Raw genomic sequence first — 12,259 nt, forward strand, 5'->3', positions numbered from 1 at the left:
CTCCTCTGAGATAACATAAAATGGAAGTGCATTCTTTCCAGGGAAAAAGAACATTCCTGAGCTTTGTTTTGCTTGTTTGTGTTGTTTTGGGAAATTGAATGGAAATCCACAGTTACATAACATAACGCACTCTATCTTGCTGTCTAAATGATTGTCTTATGTCTTTTGCTTTCTAATTGTGGTATCAAATGAAATTTTCATTTTCCCCTCTTGCATTAATATCTAAGTTAAGATAAAAAGCATGTATAAAATGCATCCTATTGCTTCATTGGTTGAGGGTTTATGAAAGGTCATAGCCCATTCTGTATATTGTTTTTTTTTTTTGCTCACGTGTTCAGTAGTTTGCTCTGGTTGGCTTATCAGTGCATCTTACATGTATGAACCGAAAACCTTGATTAATTAACATAGAAATTACACACTATCTACTGTAGTTAATTTATCGAAAACACTACAATGCATATTACTCTCCCTGTATAACCACGAGGAACGCATTAGAACCTTTAAAATGTACAATATGAGAGTACTCTTTTAAAATAAACCGTTGTTATATATTCTATGTTCTTGTGTGTCAGTTTCATGAGAAGTTGCATTTGTACTGCCGTCCTTCACTCTTAAGCAAAGCCAAGTCTCAACAAAGACGTTGTTTTATTAAATTATCCAAACATTGTGAGTAAACAGTGCCACTGGTTATACTGACATGACTCTATTCACATTCATCTAAGCCACATTTGGATAAACTTATACATTACAAAAGTCAACTTAAAATAATCCCTTCAGGGAAAAAAAAAAAATAAAGACTACTACAGAATTTGCACAAATTTGCTTGCAAAATGGCGAGTAAAAACGGAGGAACGAATGTTATGACATTTAGTTAAATGAAACAGGGGGAGGGGTGGCACTTGTATAATTGTACAATCCAAATGACAAAATGCCAATGTTTAGTGCTCATGCTGACAGTGAGCGGTTTGCCTTAGCAAGACCAACAGTTTTCAACATGAAGAAAAAGAATGGAAGAGACCGAGCTAGAGGGAAAGCTGAAGAAAACACAGGCGGTGACAGTATCATCGGCTGAGGCGAATTGCACAAAACATTAGAAGACAAGTGTTGCTGAGCACACTAGAGCAAAACAAATGCATTAACCATTTACCAATGATGAAACTTAAATGAGATGTTGGACTAAAACTCGAGGCAAGTTGGTTTTTGACATGTAATAAAGTATCGATTCAGGAACAACACAAATGCGAGGGGGTTGCATAGAGAGCTTTTTGAATTTCCCCGCTGTAACGCACACTGCAGGAGTTAAACAGTATATCTGATAAGGGTGAGTGCTCCAGATATACCATAATAAAACTGAAACTTTACACCGAGACGCATAGGCACAATATTATCGAGGGGCATTTCTGCTGAAATGGGACTTGGTTTGTAAAACAGATGTTTATGAAAATCTCCTTCAAGAGAAGACAAGGAGAAACCTCTGCCACTTTTCCACAAATCATTACCTGAGATTGTTGAAAGACGTTTTCAAGGACAAACGTACCACAAACTTTCTGTAACTTGATAGACAGTATCCGTTTCACTCGTTTTCAACCATTTCAAGATGTTTTGTCAAAAGACAATTCTCTACAATGCCACACCTGCAGGATGTGCAGATTTTTTTCAGCAGGACTCTCCTTTTCAAATGTCAGAACAAGACTGAAAGTCACAATCATCAAACTGGAATTAAGTGCAGTGCCCCTAATAAATTATCAGCATTATGTTCTACCGCACCCTCTTTTTGGGGATGTAACATAACATACAGCTTTTCAGTTGTCGCTGCTAACTGACAAAGACACACAAACATTTCCTTTACATTATACACAGTGAATGAATGAGTATCAAGTGCAGTTAATCCAGCATGAGGTGTTCGTGAAGGCCGTATTTCTGATGTAATTGCTGGATATTAAAGCTGAACAGGAAGTGTTGGCTGAAGTAAGCACCATGTAGTTTCATATCCAGCATTGCAGCGTGTCAACCAGTACAAGAATTCGCTTTTAAGAAAACACACAAGGCCGTCCGGTAGATTTGGCCTTTGTGTATATTGCTTTAGAATTGGAAAAAAATGAATGAATTCATTATTTAATGATTTTCCCTGTGTAAAAGCATCAAATTGCCAAAAAAGAGGGTCAAAGGCAATGGAGTGTCAAGGCTTTGACTTCAATTCGTGTCAATTAGAGAGGTTTTTGTTTTTCATTTTGCACTTTTGTTCGTGTCAGATGCAATGTGTTGAATTCACAAACAAACTTGTGGTCATTTCAAGGCTCGACAGGATCAGCAGTTACAAGTTTAAATGCTCACATTCAATTACTTGTAAAAAAAAAAAAAAAAAAAAAAAAGTAAAAAGAAAATAAACAAGCAGTCCACTTCCAGTGTAACGGGTGCAAAATATAGACTTGTTTTTAGCCAAAAAGTGCTTTTCAAAGAAGGAACATAGATCTATCTTGATAAGTCTCCCAGTGGAAAAGATCCGAGTCACACAAACGTGCATGACACGTCCAGGGAGACATACTTTCAACTATTATTCAGCCGGTAATACTTAACAGAAAACTACAATCTTCTTTTTCAAGGCAGTTTGGTTGCTTTACACAAGACTGATGTTTGCATATGTTCCTAACTTTGTCCAGGAGTTTTCTGCATCAGCATATGGTTTCCTATCAACGGAAAACATTCCTTCGGAGTAAAACTCCTTCAAATGAAAGTGAAAAACCACCGGTGGCAGTGAATTTTCTCATTTGGTATTGCGGTTTCAGAACATAATAGGAGGTGTAGTTGAAGCACTGAAAGTTCTTCTTGACACTTTGATTCACAATAGAAAATGTACCATCTTGAAAGCTCTGGCACAGTTACCAAAGGAATAAAGCGAGAATAAAAAAAATGTGATTGGATGTGTGATGTTTTTTGACGGGGCAAAAATTGCACAAATCCCTGTGTTTGACACTGCAGAGAAAATGTCTTCGCTGAAAATATAAACACGGAAATATACACATTAAGCGTAACAAAACACAAATGCACAGAAATACACTTCGCTTTCCCTTTCTGACCAGAGCTACTGGTTGCTCCTGAATGGTATCACGGTAAAGCGAGCAGCTGGTCTGAGAGGTCGTTTCCATCGTTTCCATCCGTTCTTACTGTTGTCTGACAGTTTTCTGGCTGAAAGACAATGGCTCTTTCAAGGTTGCATGTTAGAGGGGATGTAACATTGCTTTAACTGCTTGACAGTCGATGGTAAAAGTAGATGTAGGCCAAGTCTTTGGGAGGCCTTTCTGACAAACACACTTTGTGGTCGTTGTAGATCACCCACCTGCAAGAAGAAAGGACAACGGGATCATTTCTTTTTTATTCTATAACATGTCAACCACCACATAATCTCAGGCCGGACTTGGGAGCTGATTATGTTTTCACATATTGTCTATCATATTTATGATCTACAACTGGAAATGTTGGTATTTGATGTGGCGAAATAGGGGGGTGAGAGTTTTTAAGATCCCTTCGAGCAGAAAGTTTTTCAAGCTTTTTTACTTTCATGTCACATGAGCTCATTTTTCTGATCTGCTCCAGTCACAGCACTCCAACCTAGGATCCTGCCTCTGGGCGGCCTTCCAGGGGTTGGCCAACCAGAGGAAAGGTGTCTAGAAGTGGATGTTTCAAATGGATCATTACATAAGGCACTAATATGAGCATATAGTATTAAAGTCTCATACTGTAAATTATTTTATTGATCTTGAGGCTTTTGGTCATTGAAGGTTTGCAAATAGGCTGAAATGTGCTAATAATAATAATAACAATAATAATAATAGCTTTATGTTTTTTAGAATGTGAATTGTGACATGAGTAACATAAAAGTGACATCAAATTTATGCTCTCAGTTTTGAAAAATAAATAAAACCGTATCACTCACCTTCCCTCCTTTTTGATATGACAAACATAGTGGCCGGACATCGTTGATGCACCCATGTGACTGATGAAGGCAAAGAGCTCATAACCTGAAAAAATGTATACCCATGAGATGGACATGTATGTGATGAATACACTGATCAGAATAACAAAAATAAAGTTACAGTTAAATCATAGATCACTAACATTACAGTTTTCCATAATGAGCATCTTTGGTGTAAACCATTAAAAAGTCTGCACGGCTCGTGTTTTTGTAATCCTTCTGGCAATTTATACACATCATGGCACCTGCTAATGCATGCATAAATCAAATCACAAATCAACTGTATTTATGATTAACAATTTGTTTATATTAGAGACCAACAAGAAACTAGTTTAGCCATGAAAAGTGACAGATCCTTCTGCTTTAACTGATCTGACACTAGTGAGACTGAGACTTTGGAGTGTTCCGATCTACGGTTCGTTCAGTTCATATAGCTGTTCAAACAGCAAGAATGCTGATTTATATTTATTTTGAGGACTTCTTTGTAATAAAGAGCTCTTTAACTATGTTTTCAGCTTGCTGTGGGCAAAGTTGGTCTGACAGAGCAGGTCACCGCCAGCAGCACAAGCATCTGATATTAATCGGTGCTGAAGGTAATGTAGTCAAGGGAAGTTCGGAGCACACAAAAAATGTGTGTTCCAAACCTTCAGACCCTTTTTGAACTCTGCACTCGTTCATTGTTTAATACAGAATTTGTGTAACACTACGTAACAGCGATCAGGTGTCTGTGCTTCCAAAACATGAATATAATTTGGGTTGAATCAACAGAAAATGAAATAAGCAGAAACATGCATGCAGATAGACCAGTTATAATCAATGTGGTCACTTACGTCCCGGCCCATCTTTAACCCTTGGCCCCGACGTGTCCCTGTCCGGGGACAGCGTGGAGTCACTGTGTGAGTTTGTGTTGGAGAACACGTTGTCATTGGGCTCCGTATCGGCCATGTCAGAGAGAGCGTCACTTTCCTCCTCCTCTGGGTGGGTGAAGATCCAGTCCAGTGCTCTTTCAAGGTTATTGTTCTGAAAGAGATCGAAAAGCTTCTCAAATGATGTGTTCTTCACTGAAACGAAAAGGACTAAAAAAGCGAGACTTTCACCAATGCTGATTAGCGATGTGAAAAGGTGATATTATAAATGTGTACCATTCAATTGTCTTTTAAACCTGGAGAAAGACAGACTTGAATGCAGTTCCATGTGAAAATCTTCTGAGGAGAAGAAACTGACATTTTTTGTCTGAATGAGAGCCTGAGGGATCACCTTTTGCTCGCTCTAAGCGATCTCAGGCAAAACTGTTCTCAGTTCTACTTCCTCAGTGGTGGAACAAACTTCCAGTGAAGCAACAAGACTAGCATCATCTCTCTCAACCTTCAAGAAACAGGTAAAAACTTTTCTCTTTCAGGACTTTTTACAGCGCTGATGCCCCAGATCAGGTTAGGCACCAAGTTAGGCTATGCAGTGTGTGTGTGTGTGTACGTGTGTGTGAACTCACTAATTCAAGCTTACTGTTCTATATATTTCCTGTGTATCTTGTATTTGCAAGTGTTATTTGCAGTCCCTATGTCCTCTATTGTGAGTCGCTTTGGATAAAAGCGTCTGCCAAATGTAATGTAATGTAATGTAATCACTAGCGTTACAATGAACGCAGAAGTGTAATGACCTGTAGGGATTTCATGATAGCAAAGAGTATCCCTCGTAAGCAATTTGAGCTTTTTTTTGTCTTTGCTTTTTTTCCCCAAAAGAGTCATAATGAATATGCTGCTTGGAGCAAACATCGAATATGGGTTAAAGTCTGCGTTAAAAATTGGGGTATGATGCCTGGAAAATTTCAGGTTGGAGGCCGAACAGGTGGAGACGTTTTAGCAGCAAGTGAAATTGCGCTTTTTCTGTCTGATTATTGAGGTTAAAATAGTCTCTTCTTGTAATATTCTTCTAATAAGAACTTAGTAATAGTCACTCAGGCCTTCCACCACCTCTCCCCTGGAATATATGCTCTTTCTTGCACTGATACAATATTAGGGAAACAGGGAGCATGTTGTCATTACTGATGACAGACAAGGAATTGATATCCTTATACATTTATAAACACAGAATTCACTTATTCATAGTGTTCACCATTTTAAAAATCATTTTCTTTTATACTGTACAATTCTTGCTATATTGAGCCATTCTGATGAAACAGAAAGGTTAGACATGTCACTCGGACAGCTTTTGCACCCCCACCTGACAGACAGACATTGGTGGTGCCATCTGGATGCTGTTGGAACGACTTGTAAACACAAGTTAGACCAAACATCTTTTATCAGTCCGACATGTAAGGTCCTATTAAATTTTCACTTTGGAAAGCATTCAAGTGGGTCAGCCAAATGCATGACTGACAAAGATTTGTTTTCATCATCTCACGCTCTCTTTGCCCCAGTTTGAAAGATGACCACGTTTCTTTCTGACCTCCAGTTTTGGCAGCAAACATTGCCTTGATTCTGGTGTCCAGCGTGCTAAAAAAATATATTTCCACCTCTGAGTTACACTGCTTATGTATGAAAAAGCCAATTTTATGAAAATCGAATGCACGTAATGTGTTTTACATCATTATCAACTATCTTTCTATCTATCAATTATCTTTCATTCTACTTTTTGACATTTATTATTTGAAGTGTGTGTGATTATATCATTTTCTGTTTACTGAGCTTCACATAGCGCTCTCTGATTTCTGTGTTTGAAACTCAGTTGTGACAGCCTTCACTAGATGTTAGCTGCATCATCATTTCAGACAAATCACCGCCACAAACTAACACCCCAATACATTTTGCATGAAGCACAGGGATTTGTGGCGACATGGGCGAAGTTTCATTACACAGACACTTCTATCTTTGGGGATATGTGAGCAAATTATCTAATTAGAAAATGAAATCCACTGAAAGACCGCAATGGTTTTCAGGAAAGAACTTGGTTTTGGGCTCTCCTTCAAAAAAATAGCATATTGAATCTCAGTGGGGTTTCTACAGTTAATGGCTGAATAGAATATAACAAACAATAAAAAGACATATGTTAATAGAATTGCAAAAATGCCTCCGGGACAACATGATTACTGTCTTAATGTGCTAATACTAAGCAGGCACAGGAGTAATGAAGAGATTGAGTCTTAATATCACAAACCTGGACTTTATTGTGAAATACTGGACACCCTAGTGTGCAGCACTAAAAAAAGTAATATCAAAAATATTTGCTTTTTTTTTTTTATATTTTGGAACTTAAATGCATCTCAATTTTTTTCAATAAAGTATTCTACACTATAGGGCTTTATGCATGTGTGGAGGGCCTCTTAAAAAACATAATCCATCACTTTTTTCAGTCTCAAACTGGGGCTTACTATACTATCAACGGACTCCAATATATTTGTAATAACTGTAAACTGACCGTGGCTTTCAAGGCTTGGATACTGTGTGCGCGGGGGAAGCCCATCGATGTGAGGATGGCGATGCTCTCCTCGGGCGGCGAGTTGTCTACTGGGGTGGCGCCCATGGGGCTGTCACTCATGGAGGGACCAGGATCCATCAAGGAGGGCAGAGTCAGGGGTTCAGCAAAGTCTGAGAGGAGAGAGAGAAATAATGACTATCTAACCCGATCAAACAAATGAAAATATCAGTCCTGAATTGCTTGGTTGGCAGAAACAGAGATGTGTAATGGCTGTTTGCTAAACGGGAAGCTCCTGAATGTGAAAAGGTTTGCCATTCTGAAAAATCTTTACTGGTCGATTGGAGAATCCATGCAAGTGCAACAAAAAAAAAAAAAGTAAAGTTTGACTACGTGTGAAAAAAATAGAAACAACTGATGGTGATGGGGTCATTTTCTTCTCTAGTTGGTAATTTCATTGATGTTATGAAAGAACAAGTTTCAAATAAAACTATGGGTTGACATCAGAGCAGTTTGTTTATATCTCACGGTGGTCTTGTGACTATACGGGAAATACTTTTTACCACGGATTAAAATGTTTAATAGTTCTATTGGCACAATGTCACCCAGAGAGCTAATAAGGGTTGTATTTACCAAGCGTGCTGCAGGTTGCCTCGCACTTTTAACAGTGCGTGTAGTGGCCTTTGGTTCCAGAACAAGGACACTCTTCATGTAATTACACAGCCTTGGCCATAAACAGCCTTCATTTCTGTCCATCGATGAAAATAAGCAGTATTTATCTCCCATTACCATTTTTATCTCAACCTCCTTGTCTCGTGTCCTTTTTATTGCCAACAATAAAAGAGGAGGGACAGGGGGGAAGGACGGGGGGGCTTTAATATATAATGAATATAATATATATATATATATAAATATAATATAAATATGAACATGAGTATGAATATAAATATAAATATAAATATAATAAATTGTGTTTGTAGTTACTGCTAACAGCTAAGACAATCCTTCGGGATTAATAAAGTTGTTCTCATCTCATCTCATTTACAGGCTGAGATTTCAATGGTATAAGTAAACAACATCTTTAAAAGTGATATCAAAATAAACATGAGGAGGGCATTTTTTTTTTTTTCCTTTCAAATCTATGATATTTTTAAGTTATAGAGATTTAATACACATTGCACTGTCGGTCATTAGAAAGGAATAAGGTCCATTTAGTGTCGAGTTACAAGCTTCATTCAAGAATAACCATGATGCTGCTGCACTACTAAATCTGGTTGAGAACATTTTTAGTGACACAAAAATAGCGCTTAGTCGATAGTTATGTGGATGCATATAGACCATCTTTCTATTTTGGCCTTGGTTTCTATTTTGCAGAAAGTCTCAGACTGATTTAAAAAAAACTAATAGGCAAGCAACTGCTCTAAATTTCCTCCATTGGAGAAGATCTTTGCATCCGACTAAGGAAATAAAAATGACAGGAGTTAACGCCTCAGGGGCCTCTCCATTGCTGAGAGGCTCTGTAAGGCACAGTCAGCTCTGGCTGAGTTTATAGATAGATTCGTGAACAGTAAGACACAGATAGAGGCCTAAATTACACAGAGGGATGCCGAGTTTGCCACTTCCTATGCGAGGGAGGAAAACTGAAGAGATGTTATTCGTCTCTCACTTTGAATTACCTTTGTGTTTCAAGAGGTCCCATATCAATAAACTTGCCTTCCTTCAATGTGTAAAGTATTCCACCAGCCTCCTTAAACAATGGAGGTGAAAGTTGTTGCAAAAACACATTGGGCAGTTTTGTCTAGACAGTTCTTAGAAAATCACAAGGCCGTATGTTGAGGGGAGCCCCTGTGTAATGTGATAAGACTAATATTTTCATGGGTTTGATTTGATTCAAATAAGCTCTCCATACCATACTGAGTGCAGACAGCAGCTATGGGCCAAGTTGATGGGCTTTAAGACTCTTTGTGGAAGCGGTTAGCTAAATATTTTTAAAGGGGTAATATTTTAAGAACAGCACAGAGGCTGCCATGCAAATGATGATTATCTCTTTGTTGTCAATTTTCACAAACCCCGAGGGTTTCTCTTAGATGAGATTGTAAGCAAACTGCCTCTCTTGCGGTGCAGCTGTTGTTAATAATTGTCACACGTTTTTATGGCTTCCCTACTTTGTAGACTGAATAGTCATCATTTCCCGTGAAGCCAACTATTTTCTTTTTAAATTGAAATGAACCTTCTTCTTTTTTTTTCAAATTAGTTAACTTCATCAGTTACTCGCTGATGTCGTTTCATGGTTGTGTACTCGATGGACCCTTTGGGGAGGATGGAAAATGGTAAGTAATGAAAAGTACGCATTTTACAACTCAGTAGACTTGATCAAACTTCACCTGAGAGACAGAGCTGTTTGCTTACCAGGCTCCTCCATGTGGGCGATGATCCAATTGAACGCCATCTCAGGGCCCATGTTTCCTGTGTAGTAGACTGCCTTCCTACAAGCCTCCAGTGGAAAACCCATTTCTGCCAGCTGCATTACTGCTGCCTCATCTATTTCTGGCGCTGGAGACAGGATGAACTTGCATTAATAACGATAATATACAGTTGCTGATTGAAATCTACTCCTAACCCTCCCATTCAAAGGGCACAGCCAAGGCAACCCTCTCTTTGGGCCTCATTAAAAGAAGACCAGAACAGAATTGGCCTGAGGGATGTTTCCTTACTGAGGGAAGGTTTATCTGAGAGAGAAAGAAGTACTACGGAAAGTTTGTGTCAGTAGACATCTAAGAATCGCAACAAATGCAGCTCAAGTGATTATGGTAAGTGTTCAAATTACACTATATCACCTTAAAGAAACAAAATGAAAGCGACTATAATTCTATACTATAGACTATAATAAGTTTGATTGAGAGTACTGAAAATTACTCACAGTCTGCAGAGCTCATGGAGTTATCTAGAAGAGAAGCAGAAACATCTAAATCACAAACATTTTCTACATCTATCCGGGGTTTTGCGCACATCAGAGCGAAGATACAAGCAGTGCTGGCCGGGGTTTCAAATACATCTTTCAAAAGCATTCACCCCAAAGGGGCAGAGTCCACCAAAAGTTCCATTTCAGCTAGAATATCAGTATTTATCCCTAAACCTTCCTGCTTTCTGGATTAAAACCATTACTTTCCTATGTTGTTATTCTCTTAATTTCATTTGGAAATATATACATATAGTTATGGCAGGAGAAAAAATTGAATTTGACATCGTAATAGAAATCAAAATCATCTCTTCTACCAAAGACAAAGTACACCCCCTTTTTTTAAGTTCCACCACATGCGGGTTAACAAAAAGAAGAAGGTGCACTGCAAGCACTTCACCTGCTGCTGCGAGAATCCCGAGTGACTGCTAACTATTTACACTTCCAACCAAAGGCTGAATCAAAGTGTTTCCATTTAACCGCAGCTGATCAAAGAAAACAACATAACTTAGTAGCTTTCCAGTAGTCCTACCCAAAGCCAAATGTAACCCATTTGTTAACAAGCAGCTTTCCAGGCCCTTTGGGGTCCTGATGCCAACCTTGCTGTGGCGCTAGTAGCAGTGGCACACTGACTGAACACTTTTCACAGGGCCTCTCCCCACTGGGTTACGAGAAAGGCTCGCTGTACCCACACAACGCAGACATAATGTCAGCAAGTCCTGATTGTATAAAACAATGCCTTTATTGTGTCTCACTGGACACTGAAGAGAAGGCATATTCAGCATTTACCGTATTTACCGTATTTCCAATCCAGAGCCTTATCTTTTGCATTTCAAAAGTTTACTGTTTTCCATAAAACGATTGAGGATTAATTTGTAGTACCTTAAACATCACATACTTTTTTCTTCTTTTCTTTTTAGACTGAATGTGACTAAATCCATACTGTTAGACTTCTCCTTGGTCTACTGGTCTAACCTATCTATTCTCAGATAAACGTGGAATCATTAAGTATCATACAGGAAAATGCATATTAACTTTTGGAGCCACCAAGATGAGAGATTTATGGCTCACTGCTGATGCAAGCCTCAGAATAATAGAGCAGTAGTTAATTTAAAAACAACAAAACTCATAAAAATACAAAGTGAAAGAGCTGGAAAAAACAAAACGCTATTTAAATTCTTGTGATTTTTTTTCCCCATATGATTTTTTTCCCATATGACTTTTTCAACTTTTTTTTCCCTGGAGGAAAGGGCAGAGGATATCAAGAACTATTAAAGACATTTCTGCCGTTCAAAAATACAAATTCCATCACACCCAAAATCACAACAAACAAGAATATTTTCGTGCCTTATTATGACAGGACCCCTCTTGGTTACAGCAGCTGCTGTCAGAGGTAGATAAGCAATTGCTATAACAAAGGGAGTACAGCATGCGTCTTTAGAACCTCTAAATGTGCATTTGTAGGTCGGAAGCAGAAGGCAGAGCGGTAAGTGTTTTTTCCCTGCATTAAGAACATTGATAAGACACGTGTTTTTTAACTCCCATGCAAGCCTAGTGGCAATGTCACCAGGTGAAAGACAGAAAAGGCAGTTTTTCAGCTGCGGGGTCCTTGGAACTGTTTTTGCGGTTATGTTTACTTGAACTTTTCAGACAGCTGGGGGGAGGAACGGAAACGTATGGACTGCAGTGTTAGTGCAGACAGAAACCGAGTCAACCAATGACGATGAGATGGTTTGGGATTGGACACGTGCCACAACCGAAATATCACCAAGTGTACAGATACATGCAACATTTCTCTGGAGATAGCATTTCTATCTAACTACTGTATATAAACAAATAACAAGCTTCCTCTGTGCTTTGAGAATTGGTGTGTTATAAGTAAATCATTTTACCAACTGTTTGAACCTGTCATAAGT

The 12,259-nt window shown here is 38.5% G+C and overlaps 1 protein-coding gene across 3 annotated transcripts in view; it reads right to left on the bottom strand.

Annotated features, from left to right (window-relative positions):
- Positions 1-628: 628 nt before the first annotated feature.
- usp13 (ubiquitin specific peptidase 13) overlaps positions 629-12,259 on the bottom strand; it is a 32,136-nt gene continuing 20,505 nt past the window's right edge. For all 3 annotated transcript variants that reach the window (XM_086161644.1, XM_086161642.1, XM_086161641.1), the window contains exons 16-21: positions 10,305-10,328; positions 9,794-9,937; positions 7,388-7,557; positions 4,804-4,993; positions 3,935-4,019; positions 629-3,337 (exon numbers count right to left, since the gene is read on the bottom strand). In XM_086161644.1, the coding sequence (XP_086017770.1) occupies positions 3,241-3,337; positions 3,935-4,019; positions 4,804-4,993; positions 7,388-7,557; positions 9,794-9,937; positions 10,305-10,328 (710 nt within the window). In that variant the 3' untranslated portion in view covers positions 629-3,240. The remainder of the gene's footprint in view (positions 3,338-3,934; positions 4,020-4,803; positions 4,994-7,387; positions 7,558-9,793; positions 9,938-10,304; positions 10,329-12,259) is intronic.

This window comes from Fistularia commersonii, chromosome 16 (assembly GCF_037954325.1).
Source record: "Fistularia commersonii isolate RoL2024-O1a breed Wild chromosome 16, RoL_Fcom_v1.0, whole genome shotgun sequence".
NCBI classification, from domain to species: domain Eukaryota; kingdom Metazoa; phylum Chordata; class Actinopteri; order Syngnathiformes; family Fistulariidae; genus Fistularia; species Fistularia commersonii.